The 13,674-nt window shown below is 41.5% G+C and overlaps 1 protein-coding gene across 3 annotated transcripts in view; it reads right to left on the bottom strand.

Annotated features, from left to right (window-relative positions):
- The window catches only part of LOC116036332 (mixed lineage kinase domain-like protein), a 48,845-nt gene that overhangs the window by 34,993 nt on the left and 178 nt on the right, over positions 1-13,674 (bottom strand). The window contains exons 2-9 of one of the 3 annotated variants that reach the window (XM_031279856.2): positions 9,796-10,243; positions 8,067-8,153; positions 7,170-7,350; positions 6,564-6,661; positions 6,323-6,461; positions 4,997-5,081; positions 4,758-4,900; positions 3,559-3,608 (exon numbers count right to left, since the gene is read on the bottom strand). The exons of 1 other annotated variant lie outside the window; for it this stretch is intronic. In XM_031279856.2, coding sequence (XP_031135716.1) covers positions 3,559-3,608; positions 4,758-4,900; positions 4,997-5,081; positions 6,323-6,461; positions 6,564-6,661; positions 7,170-7,350; positions 8,067-8,153; positions 9,796-10,237 — 1,225 coding nt within the window. In that variant the 5' untranslated portion in view covers positions 10,238-10,243. Of the gene's footprint in view, positions 1-3,558; positions 3,609-4,757; positions 4,901-4,996; positions 5,082-6,322; positions 6,462-6,563; positions 6,662-7,169; positions 7,351-8,066; positions 8,154-9,795; positions 10,244-11,581; positions 11,622-13,674 lie in introns of those variants that run through there. One more of the 3 variants, XM_036003654.1, reaches the window with a different exon arrangement.

The raw sequence follows: 13,674 nt of genomic DNA, 5'->3' as shown, positions 1-13,674 counted from the left end.
AAGTACATTTTTCAGGTATCTGTACTTTACTTAAGTAGAATCAATAGTGCATATATTTTGCAGCAATTATCTATACTTTCTCCTCCACTACATTTCTACAACGTTCCGTTACATTTTCTGATCAGTTTTTCCCTCTGCCAAAACATCTTCCTGACCGTCACGTTTGTCTTACTAGTGAAGTTTGGTTGCCATAGATATGGGGCACCGCTGATCCTTCATCAGCTGACGTGCACCAACACAAATTCCTTGTATGTGTAGGAAGGTCCTTCCATCAAAGACAATACGTATCAGAGATGTGGTGAAAACACTCTCCCCATCGTTAACTTCAATGCAGAGACTGAGTTTGTGGGAAGAAAGGATGCTTCTCTTTCTTTCTTTCTTTCTTTCTTTCTTTCTTTATTTAGATCCCCATTAGCTACTACATTAAGCAGCAGCTATTCTTCCTGGGGTCTTAACAATTTTTACCAAAATATTAACATCCTTTCCAGGTCTTGCAACAAACAAGGACTTATTATATCTTATGACTGAGGAGCTAGAGAAGAAGGGCTGCACTGCTATCAATGCATCAGTTGATGCAGACGTGGACATTGTCAAAGCTGCAGTCAAGGCCTCAGAGCATCAGCCCAAAACCTTGATAGGGGAGGATACAGACTTACTCATTCTTCTCCTCTACTATGCTGGGACAAACAATAGAGGCCTCTATTTTCGTTCTAAGCTACTAAAGTGTACAACGTCAGTGAGATGAAACAAGTCCTTGGTAGTGACTTGTGTTCCCAGTTGCTGTTTATTCATGCCTTCACAGGATGTGATACAACTTCTAGTGTTGGCAAACAGACAGCATTCCAGAAACTTGTGACTGGTGAATCAACCATCCAGTCCTGTGCAAACGTGTTTGTGCTCCCACAGCAAGCAAGGAATGTGATAGAGGCCCATGGGACCAAGGCAATGGCAGTGCTGTTTGCTTCCAGATCATGGTGTGGATTGGAAAGGAAGGTGACATGAACACAGTGGATTGGGGATGGAAACTGGTGGACAACCGGTTCCTGCCAGTTACGACCAGTAAAACTGCTGCCCCAGAAAGCCTCCTGCAGATGATCCACTGTAATTGCACACCTGCCTGCCAAACACAACAGTTGCAGGGCATATGGACTAGAGCTGAAGATCTCTGCCCGAACCTGACAGGACCCGACGGGTTCAGTCTTAATTTCTATCATTTTACACGGGCTCGGGCCGGGCTCGCGCTCCAGGTTGCGCGGTAAATGAGCGGTCAGGTGATGCGTTTCGATTAGCGTGTAAATGGATGCTGAGGAGGTGACACAGAGGCTGGCCTCTGGAGGACTTATTTTATTTCTTTGTTCCAACTTCCAAGTGGCCTATAGCCTCCGTTAGTCACGAATAAATGTAGAAATGACTCATTCTTGACGAAAGACAAAAGAGCTGTGCGTGTGGCACAGTCTCTTTTTTCTTGCTCTCCCTTTTCTGCCGAGTGGCGTGCGTGTGCCTTCCTACTGTGTGAAGCGCGTGTCTGCACTATTCTCCGACATGTACTCTAATCACTGCTGATAGACGGCCTTTTCTACAGTCGGCTTAGGCCTGCACGATTCAGGGAAAAATATGAATCACGATTTTTTTAGCTTAGAATTGATATCACAATACCTGCCACGATTTTTTTCTCACAATGTGTAATGTTTATTGCACACATGAACCAAGACAAAAAACTAATTGGCAGTACCAGATTCTTTTTGGCACCTAGAGCACATTGGGCATCACTACAAGCCTGTAAACACAGAGGCTTCAATGAAGAGAAGGGAAAGCATTGCAGCGCTTGGGAGCACTTTGAAACCTATTTTATACAGTCTGTGTTTAAAACTCACAGAAGAAAGTAGTAGCAGTCAGCTTGTAAAATTAAATGAGAATCAAAGTCATTAAAAACATTTTTTTTTTTTAAATCAACAGAAAAAAATCTAAATCTAAAGTTATTTAAATTAATTAAATCGTGAACAGGATGAATCGAGATTGCGATTTTATAACGATTAATCTGTCGGGCTCAGTCCTTTTCGGGCCGAAGTTTTAAGGCCCGATTACAGCTCTAATATGGACTATCATGCATGCCTGCTTGTGGACCTTGTCCAGTTGAGAATTGTGAGAATCACTATAATCAACCTCTATGGGAGGAAGAGTGTGACGACTAATGGGAAGGTCACAGTGCAAAAAAGTATAAAAAAATAAACCAGAATAAGAGGAAACAACTGAGGAAAATAGAAAAATATATGTATAAATAAGAAAAGTATTAAAAAAGTATAAAAAACCAAAGGCAAAAAAACCAAAACGCATTAGAAAAAATCTGTAAAAAAAAAAAAGGGGTTAGCGGTATCCTGACTAATTTTACAGTACCACACAGTTCTAATGAATTTATTCAAACAATATGAGGAGGAGAAATATGCAATTACTTAAGGGAAATTGTATTATTAAATTGTATGTAATCGTATTCACCCTTATTTTTCACATAAGTATGTTTGTAACCAATTGCTTTAATATAAAATTGTACTTTTAATCACTTATCATGCAAATATGCTAATTAGAATATTAGATGGCCAAAACATGTAATAGGCACTAGTATTCCTGGTCTAGGAGGAATACAAAGGAGTAATGGTCATTTTAAGGACATGACGGCCACCATTTTGAAAATGGGGCCTTTCTTGGAGTCAAACTTTGGTAAACTTTTAGTATGTTTTTAAGTACATCTGATACTACTGTAAACCACTGAGAAAGCTGACACTTTGCAGCTGACTATTAAGGATGAAAGAAGAAACCAAGGATTCTATAGTTTAGTTGTATTTTTTTTAGCCACACTTAATATCAGCAGAGCTGTAAGGATGGGTTGGTGTTGGCATGTCTGTAGAAATATCTCAACACCTGTTGGATGGATTGCTATTTGTTTGCTCTGAGTTTTCCCTTAACAAATAACTTTGGAGACCCTATAGTCTCTGCTGCAAAATAGCCTCTGGAAGGAACTTGTTTTGGTGGAACGTGTACGTTCAAAAGGCACCGAGCAATCCCGGAAGTGGACCATCCCGCTTGTAAGCCCTGTGTTTTAGTTATTGTGGTGCACAGATAAAACATTAAAGTGCTCCACCATGTGTTCATTAGTGATTAAAACACTACACGTTATTGATTCCCTATACATATATAACACTGTAAAAGAATCCAGCCTGCATGAGTTCTTTTACTTTTAAAACTTGATACTGATAATACTTCTATACCTTTATTTAAGTAGCCAAACATTTTGAATTCAGATCCCTTTAAATGTACAACTCTGGCGTGCTACTGTATTTCTTGTCATTGGCTTTAACACAAAGGGTGGTTACATAGATAGAGCAACATTCATACTTCTATCACACAAGTACGGCATTAAGATCATTCATGGACCCAACTATGGACAGCAACGGGGTCCTTTTGTCATAAATCACTATCAAACCCAAAGGTGGTGAGTCCTTGATGCTAAAAAACAGAAAGTTTAGGGTTGGATGTTGATGGTTGTGTTCTGCAGGTACACACCTTCATAAGGTTTGCTACGGGTCACAACTTCCCACATGACGATTCCAAAGCTGAAAGACAACATTTGCAAGTTAGAGGAGCTCAATATCACAGAGGACTCCTGTGTTAACTTTAGTCCCTTTCCCAACTGATCATTTTGTAGACAGTGCTGCGGGCTCGTTGCGGATGACACTCGACTCTGTTGCTCCTTTCAAAACAGAAGATGATGAAACAAAGGAAGTTAGCTCCTTGGCATAACTCCCAAACCTGTAATTTAAAAGAAACCTTGTGAAAACTTGAAAATAAATGGTGTTTCACCATGTGGAAAATCTCGCTTAGACTGGCAAGACAGTCTTCAAGTGTATAGGAAGGCCCTCTGAAATGCCAGAGCAGCCTATAACTCATTAATAGAGGGTAAACCCAGGGTTTTTTTCAGCATTGTAGCCAGGCCGACGGGGAGTCTCAGCTCTATTGAGCCATGTATTCCTATAACTCTGTCTGTCTCAGGTTTTTGATTGTTAAAAGGAAGGTTGTCCTCACTGCTGTCGCACCAAATGCTTGCTCTTGGGGGGAATTCTTGGGTCTCTGTAAATTATAGAGTGTGGTCTAGACTTCCTCTATCTGTAAAGTCTCCTGAGATAACGTCTGTTATGCTTTTATATAAATATATATTAGTCTCGCTTTGCCAGACCCTCCTCCACAGCTCTGCGGAGGAGGGTCTGGCTAGTCCACACAGCATTCTGGGATGGGAGAAAAACGTGCTCTGGATTATTGGCATTTCTTTAAACCAATCACAATCATCTTGGGCGGTGCTAAGCGCCGGACAGAGCCACGGTGCCGCTGCAAATTAGCCTCGGGAAGGAACTTGTTTTGGTGGAACGTGTATGTTCAAAGCTTGTTTTAGTTGTGCAACGGAAAACTCAGATTGGACAGATAGTCTAGCTAGCTGTCTGGATTTACCCTGCAGAGATCTGAGGAGCAGTTAACCATAGTCCTCACAAATCCACCGGAGGTTAGAACGCCAACACAAAAAGAGAAAGGTGACGGATATCCGGCTGAAAAGAAGGACATATGGCGGAATTTCCAGAGGCACCGGAGCAATCTCAGAAGTGTAAGGTCATGGATCCACGACCTTACACTTCTGAGATTGCTCTGGTGCAATAAAATGGAATTGAACTTTAAGGAAGCTGTTGGTAACAAAATCCTGGTTGGTATCTGACCTGTAAATCTCGCACGCTTTGCTGTACTTGTGGTTGATGTCGAGGAGCATCTGGGGAGAAGAGTAGGCCAGAGACCCGTGCGCGTTTGCCTTTGTAGTCTTTTTCAGCGATGTCTCGGTTTTTGCCAGCTCAAAGCCTCCCAGCTGAAAACAAGAAAAACGTTAATTCCCCCCTCCCAATGCATTAAAACCTGCCCTCAGTGGACCGTCAGTAATCCCAGCATGCATTGGCCTCAGTACCTTGACTACGTAGCCTTCAGACACCAGGAACTTGCTGCTGTTGATGGATCCATGAACCTTAGATTGGTCTTCAGTGTGGTGCAGCCTAAGAGACAACAGACATCATCATTATGATAGAACCTTCCATCATCATATATTCAACTTTCGGAATTCATTCCAACAGCCCTAACAAGTAATAAGTTCAAGAATGGGAACATTTTGCTTTTGTATTTTTAAGTAAATAATATGGCCTAATTTGATCCTAAAGTCTGTTACTCTGCACTTGCTTTTTGATTATTGATATTATTATTATTAAAGCAAAATGATCATCTTAAAACAGAACATATACTGTCTCTCGCATCACATAAATTATAAGTAAGTTGTCTTGAAGAGGATTCTTTTTTTCTGTCTCAATATTGACTCTCTCATTTGGACTCGGTGTTGAATCGACTAGTCCTGGTCTTGTCTTGGACTTGACAAAGCTGGACTTGACTACAGCCCTGGTACAAAGTGCTCGCTGACATTGTGTCTGTGGCAAAAATGATTGATGCCTGGTGATGAGGTAAATTACGAGGCGACCAATGTTAATGCCTGTTCTAGATGTATTTTAAATTTAAACCGATACTGGTTTTCTTTTCTTTTTTTTAAGATAATTTTTTGGGCATTTTTAGGCCTTTATTTGAATAGGACAGCTTAGACATGAAAGGGGAAAGAGAGGGGGAATGACATGCAGCCAAGGGCTGCAGGTCGGAGTCGGACCCGTGGCCGCTGCGTCGAGGATATATGGGCGCCCACTCTACCAGGTGAGCTAACCAGGCGCCCCAATACCTGTTTTCTAAACAAGCTCGCTTCATCAATGGTTTTGTTTTGAAGGAGGAAGTTGCTTTAGAAAAAAAGCATGTATTGCTGGACTTGGTCGAGACCAACTAGAATATTTGGCGAGACCAATGGCCAAGTCTAAGACAAGTCTGAGCGCAAATACCAACGAGTCCAAGACAAGTCGGAGACGATAGAAAAGCGCCTTAAAGCAACACTAGAGAACTTTTCCCGCTTCGGTCCCCCTACAGGTTGGAAGCGGAATTGTCCATTACATTACATTGTCCAGTTCATTCGAACTACAGATCTGCTACCCGATCTGGCAAACTTGCATTATGTAATGTAATGTAATGGACAATTCTGCTTCCAACAAAATGTCACACAGAAGTATAACTAAAGCTTTAGGTAATCCTGCAAAATGTTTTTTTTGTCTTTACTTTTTAAATGTCACCTGCACAAATAAACTTGTTTTTGTATTTCCCCTTATTTAAATAAACCAAACATATTATTAATGACTGTAGAGGACTGTACCGGTAGAGTCCTCGCGCCGCATCCCGACACATACGAGCTTTCGTGGTCCAGGAAAGTGTGAGTTTTTCATCGTCCAGAACCTGACGGAGATTTCCCAACTCACAGTACTCCATGATGAGGAGGAACTGAGGGTTGGGTCCTACAGGAAGTCACAAGAACACATCACATTACTGTCATTTTAAAAGGTGCAATGCGCCCAATATGCTGATGCACTGTCCTTTACTTTCTACAGTTGACTCACCCTCCTCGGCCACACTGATGCCAAACATTCGCAGGATGTTGGGCGACTCAAAACGCTTCATGGTTTCAACCTCCTTATCGAAAATCTTCTTCACCGTGCTACATATGGAGACAGTGTTTATGTTGACAACAGTATGTCACATACTCATACATACTTTTGACCATCAGGTTACTAAGCTTATCCAGTCTAGTGTTCTTCTGTTACAAAACTTTGCAAACATTCGTTGTATGTTGTCACCTTCAGATCTAGAACAATAAATTCAAACATTCATTTTCTCTCGTACTGATTACTGTCACTCCCTCTACTCATGCCTCAGTCAAGCTGCTCTACAACTTGTTAAAAATGCATCTGCCAGACTATTAACCAGAACAAGTCGCCGGTCTCATATCACACCTATCCTTGCCTCCCTTCATTGGCTTACGGTAAAATTCTGATCCTTTTGATTACCTTCAAAGCATTACATGACCTCCCCCCCACTCTTAAACATTATGCAGCCAGAAATAATGGTAATATAAATAAACAAATCCCACGAGTATAAATTTCCAATCAAAAGTGACTATTGTTTTTGTATTTTAATTCCGTATTGTCCTGAAATGTGATACAGACCTTACGCTGGTGTTCAGAGTCTCAGTGTATTTCTTGATGGCGACCTGGAAGCCGTGGTACGTTCCTTTGTACACCTCTGATGTTTCTGTTTTTATGAAGGGCACTTTGGGAACATCAGTGTAGGTCAGCTCGTCTGGTTTGATCATTCGGATGGCTTCCTCAGTAATGCTTGGATTATTCACTGTGAAAACACATGGTCACAAGTTATTTTGGGTTTGATTATATCCAGTGAGACAGTATTTGCGTAATGTACATTTACTGTCAGTCTCAGCCACTCATCTAACGCAGAGCTGAACTAAGAAGCTGAATCCTTCAGCTGCACTCAGTTACTGCTGAGTGCAGACTGGAAGTGGAGTGTTTTCGATCCCTACATTAAAGTTTCATGTTATCTCCTCATCTTGTTCTGTCTCAGATAATGTGAGAGTCAAACATTGTTTCTGAGACAAAGGCTACATCTACACTACTACGTTTGAGCCAAAAGACGATCTCCGTGCACACAGGAGTTTTAGCTCCAGTAGCAGAACTAATCTCCGTCCATATTGACACATCTGACAATGCATCACAAGACCTTTCACATACACTGGGCACGTGCGTGCCGGTGTAAAGACGAAGCAGACTGTATACTCTGCCCCGGGTGGTGGTAGTTGCTTTAAGTTGCAGAAGAAACTATAGAGGAAGAGCAGCAATGGTGAAAAATAAACGAGAGATTTCTTCTTCTTTGTTTGGTCAAACGACGAGGTAAAACGTTAGTGAAAGTTAACACGTGACTACAAGGTGACAAAGGCGGCAGAAAACAGATATACAGTATAGAGTAGTCATCTTAGACATCTGACTGGACACATTCAAGCTTTGTGACAGGAGATTACAATCTATACTGAAGTGTTTTGTTGTACTCACATTTCTCCACGACCTTTTCCACGGACTCAACTGTTTTCTTCAAGGCTTCTAGTTCCTCAAGCATCTCCTTGTGATGCTCGTTGAGCACTGAGGAACAAACAAGTAAAGATAAAAAAGAAATATTCTACACAGGGATGCCAGTTTATTGTGCACTTTGCATCTTTATGTCAGTCAGGATCGGCTAGAGTCAGACTCAACTTTGATGATTGCTTTAGTTTTGATCTGAATATATCTGACTTGGCTCTTTGTAATACGACAGTGACTAAAAACCTAACAAACACGCACACCTCACGTAAGCCAAGGTCGATCACAATGTAACGGATACAGTGCTACGTTATCATTGCAGAATCAACCCTCACACAGCCGACTGTGCTCTACTGTCTTGAGTTGTCTAATGATGTGAACCAGGGGCGGAGCAGGGGGTTGACTTCTGGGGCTCCAGCCCCAACTGGTTTCTCAAAGGCCCTGAAACTTTTAACTTTTTAAAATAACTTCAACTTTGTGTCATTTCCCCTCATTCTCTCTGACTGGACCGACAAATCAATGGAGGAAAAGTTCTGTTACTGGGGAAATATTGCCATTCATTGTGTGAACTCTACTAAAGATAGAGTTCAACTTTAGTTTTGCTGTTTACACCGAATCCCTACCCTACCTTACCCCAGTTTTGTAACGTAAAAACAGACACATCAGACACATGTGGCACCTTTTTAGGTGACAGAAGTAAAAAATAGTCATGTTCAACATTTGTTGTGTTCTGGTTTCAGAATGATGAAGACAGTTGGAGAACAGTTAGATCCAAAATAAGATGTAGGTTCTACAGCAGAGATCTTCAACAGGGGTCCGGGACCTCAGAGTTACTGCAGGGGGGCTCCAAGTTATTGTTTATGCACTTAAACATGAATATACATAAACATGAGTCCAACATATTTGTGATTTGTTTTTAATGTACAGGTGATGATGCTTATCAGCCTGTAGGTAAGGTAGCCATCCACAGATACAGTTAAGCTTAAGGATTCACTGTGCTACATGTACGTTTAACATTTAAACATGATGTACTGGATAAATATATAAATGTCAATAATTATTTGAATAGCTTAGTGTTGTATGCACTGCAAAAAGGCCGCCCTACACGTTATATGGGCCCAGTTTAATATACAACTCACTTTCATAAAATATGTAGTGTGTGTGTGTGTGTGTGGGGGGGGGGGGGGTCCCCTGCTCCGTCTCTCTTTCAGCTAAGGGGTCCTTGGCCTAAAAAACGTTGAAGACCCCTGTTCTACAGGATGATTCTTTTCCTCTGCAATTACCATTAATTTTGTGCAGATTTCTAAGCATTTTATTATCAAACGCCTTAAAAAATAGTGCATAAAGCTGCTGTAAATGGAGCATGCCCCCGGACCCCCGCTTAGGTTTAGACTGAGCCCCAAATGTTTACATCTGACTCCTCCCCTGAACGCTTGCAAGTCATAAACGAGTGTTTAAAAAGGTACAAGAGTTCTAGAAAAAGGTCCTGCAGTGAATAAGGGACTTAAGCCATACCACGTTTGTTAAATTTCTAATCATTTGAAAAGAATGTAGCCTACATATCATTTATCCCGATGCTCTTGATGTACACTCCTGTAGACATAAAACGTTTAAAGATTAAAACAAGATCAAACTTAAGCTCATGGGGTTCCTATCTTTACGTAACACATTCTACAAAGTCAGAGTCAACATCAGTTTCTCTCACATTTCTCCAGCTCGGTGTTGTCCTGCTTCCTGTCCATCTCGTCTTCTTTGTCTCTGGACGTCTGGTCAAACACCTTTAACAGTATTTCCTTCTGCTCCACGGCCAGATTTAAAGAAAGGTTCTGGAAGGCATCATTGAGGCGATCGTTCAAACTCTGGAACACGTCTTGGTGGTTACCGGACTTCAGGACGCGATTCAGCAAGTTGGACTTAGTGAATTTCTCGATGAGATCCTTTGCTGAGGCCAGAGTAGTGGAGAGTTCCCGGAGGGTTCTTTCTACGTCGGCAGAGGATTGTCCCCCCGTTTTGATGGACTCCACCACATGCTGCAGGGCTTTGACCCGTTCACGAACACGTTGGCACTGCTTCTTATTGGCCTGCACTTTCTCAACCAGGTCGTAGATTGCTGAAGCGACGGACAGGATGTGCTCTATGCAGTCCATGACCAACTGGAGAGAATGAAAATGCATTAAATCAGAGCTGAATGGAAAATAATTCAAGTTTAGGTGAGCCTTAGTTAATGGAAGTAAACTGAACCAAAATAAATTGAAAGGGCCTGATTTAACTAGAGCAGTGGTGGAAGAATGATCTTTTCCTAGCCCTAACTAAGTGGTTTTACCCTGCACGTTGAAAAATGACGCCTGCAGGTCCTGACCAAGCATCAGTATTTGATGAGTTGGGAGTGATAATGTGTTGCCGGTGTTGTAGTCTATATCCACGACGTTCCACCCAACGGGATTGCTCCGTTGCTGACGGAAACTCCGCCGGATGACACTCACTTAGGGAGGATATCCGTCACCTTCCGCTTTCTTTGTGTTGGCATTTTAAACTCCGGTGGATTTCTGAGGACTATGGTTAACTGCTCCTCAGATCTCTGCAGGGTAAATCCAGGACAGCTAGCTAGACTATCTGTCCAATCTGAGTTTTCTGTTGCACGGCTGAAACTACTTTTGAACGTACACGTTCCACCAAAATAAGTTCCTTCCCGAGGCTATTTTGCAGCGGCACATTGGCTCTCTGGGAGAAAAACGTTTCCTGGTTTATTGGCATTTCTTTAAACCAATCACAATCGTCTATGCGCCGGACGGAGCCGCTGTAAAATAGTCGTGCGAGAGAAAACTCAGACAGTTAGTCTAGCTAGCTGTCTGGATTTACCCTACAGAGAGCTGAGGAGCAGTTAACCATAGTCCTCACAAATCCACCAAAAGTTAGAACACTAACACAAAGACAGAGCAAAAATACATGCATCCCCAAAGTGGAACATCAAGGATATAGACTAACCACTCTACAACAGGAAGTGAAACCTTTGAGTGCTGATTTGAAAAAACATTACCACATTATACCACCAACAACACTGTGACTACAAAACCCAAGTCAAAGTTGGTTTACAAATGCAGACATTTAAGGACTGAGACTGACAAGTTATAAGATGATTGTCGAACACCCAAAAACACTTTATACTCTCATCCTCTCTTTAAGTTCCCCGTTTCTCCTGTTTTGATTGTTAACTGGCCACATACACTGCAGTCCATCCAAAGCCACAGATTGTGAGAGCATGTATTGATTTCCTGTTTGTCTGCAAATCCTGAGCTGCTTAGACTCAAATACAGAAGATTTGTTCTTTATTTGTTTGGTAAAATAACACATGATACAAATCTGTTAAAAAGCAGTTCAAGTTCACATGATATCAAGCTAAGAACTGGTACATCAATGGGCATTATCATTGTTTTCCATATAAGGAAATGTGTAAAGTAAAACATGGTTACTAGTTATAATGTTACAGATACGTGTGTGTGTGTGTGTGTGTGTGTGTGTGTGTGTGTGTGTGTGTGTAACACACACATTTTCCTCTCTCTGTGTTTCAAAGGTTTTTCACCTAAACATATTGAGACCTAAAGATGAACTGCCAAATCTGCCAAAATCAAATCAAGTCATGTTAAGTCTTAACAGAAAAAGAACATATATGAACTACTTTAAAGTACATTTTCTTTTGGGCTAAATTACATGGTGTCGGATCGGCGCATAAACTCCAGTACTTGCCCATACCGATACTAGCTTTTTAGGCAGTATCAGAGCCACAACCTTCAACTGGCTGAACTGATAGAACCTGACACAAACACAGAGGCAAGTTTTCGCAACAGACGGCAAAGAAATACCTCTGATGCATTTACCTGTCTTTCTGAGGAGAGGCAACTTCTGCAGATGGATGGCTGGAGTTTTGAAATACTAGTGCAGTGCCTGTTGAAAATGTGCCTGTTTGGAACGGGCGATTACTTGGCCTGTGGTATTGCTGCTTATAGAATTCATCAAAACCAAATTGTACCCCAAAACTTACAGAAGGACCCCAAACCACTTCAAATGCAACTCCCCTGTATACCCTACTACTAACTTACTGATTGTTGCAGATTCAGAATGTAATCACAAAATATCACAATGAAAATGTGAAGCACATATCTGCGTTAATCACCACCAGAACAGGACCGTTTGTGTGTGTGTGCAGAGAGAGAGAGAGAGAGAGAGAGAGAGAGAGAGAGAAAGAGAGACAGAGACACAGAGAGAGAGAGAGAGAGAGACACAGAGACAGACAGACAGAGAGACAGAGAGAGAGAGAGACAGACAGGCAGATTTGACAGTTCATCTTTAGGTCTCAATATGTTTAGCTGTTTAGGTGAAAAACCTTTGAAACACAGAGAGGAAAATGTGTGCACACGTTTTCCTCTCTGTGTGTTTCAAAGGTTTTTAATTTTTATAATGCTGTCGCAGCTCAGCCTCTATGCGTTTAAGTTCATCTGTACATTTAATGAGTTGGATGCTGTTTAGGGTAACTGAGCCAAGACTCCACACACACACACACACACACACACACACACACACACACACACACAAAAGGTTTTTCACCTAAACATATTGAGACCTAAAGATGAACTGTCAAATCTGCCAAATGAGGAAAAAAGGAACAGAAATGTTTAGTCATTGAGTGAACTCCAATTCATAACTTGGGGGTGGACGCATAAAAGCCCTTTCAAGTGGGGAAACAGCACACATTTAGAAAATACTTTATCACCCCTGTGCATTTAAAAACATATTTAATATTTTAAAACTCCATCCATCCATCCATCCATCCATCGGTTTAGTCTACATGATACGCAGGTATACGCAGTATACCCACTAGGAAAGCGCCAGGATTTCCATATACCCACTTAAAAATGCCCAATGACACGCAACAACATACTTTCCAATTATATTTTTGATATATTTTGAATTGTCATCTGTGTTTTTCTTCTACGCATAGGCTAAATAAAGGTATTTCCACAGTAAATTGGTGAATAAAAGTTATCCGAATGCAGGAAATAAAGTCTTTGACGCTCCAAATAACCCTGGGGGAGGACACCCAGACCCCCCACTATGATATGCCTCCCTCCCCCAAAGGCAGATTCTGGTCAATATACAGTATATAGGCCAATATATGTATATACAGTACAGTATACCCACTACAATACATTAGACTACACCACTGCATTCATCCATCTGCAGAAGTTGCCTCACCTCAGAAAGACAGGTAAATGCATCAGAGGTATTTCTCTGCTGTCTGTTGCCCAAACTTGCCTCTGTGTTTGTGTCAGGTTCTATCAGTTCACCCAGTAGTGACGGATCAAACCTTGAGGTCTCTTTCTCTCAAACCGTCTCTCTTTTAGCAAAACAACAAACCAACACGACAATAAATTTGGTTTTGCCAATGTGCCAACTGTACTCTGCTCTAAACTGAAGTGCTACTGCAGAGAAATGACTTCTTGCTGTTCTCCTGATCTATACACAATGAATCTGCAGCACACTGAGCTGCTCACAGAGCCAACAACAAGTGGACATAATGGGCTGTCAG

This window comes from Sander lucioperca, chromosome 7 (genome assembly GCF_008315115.2).
Source record: "Sander lucioperca isolate FBNREF2018 chromosome 7, SLUC_FBN_1.2, whole genome shotgun sequence".
In the NCBI taxonomy this organism is placed as follows: domain Eukaryota; kingdom Metazoa; phylum Chordata; class Actinopteri; order Perciformes; family Percidae; genus Sander; species Sander lucioperca.
Note: the sequence above shows the minus strand (reverse complement) of the source record. Positions and strands in the feature narration are given on the sequence as shown.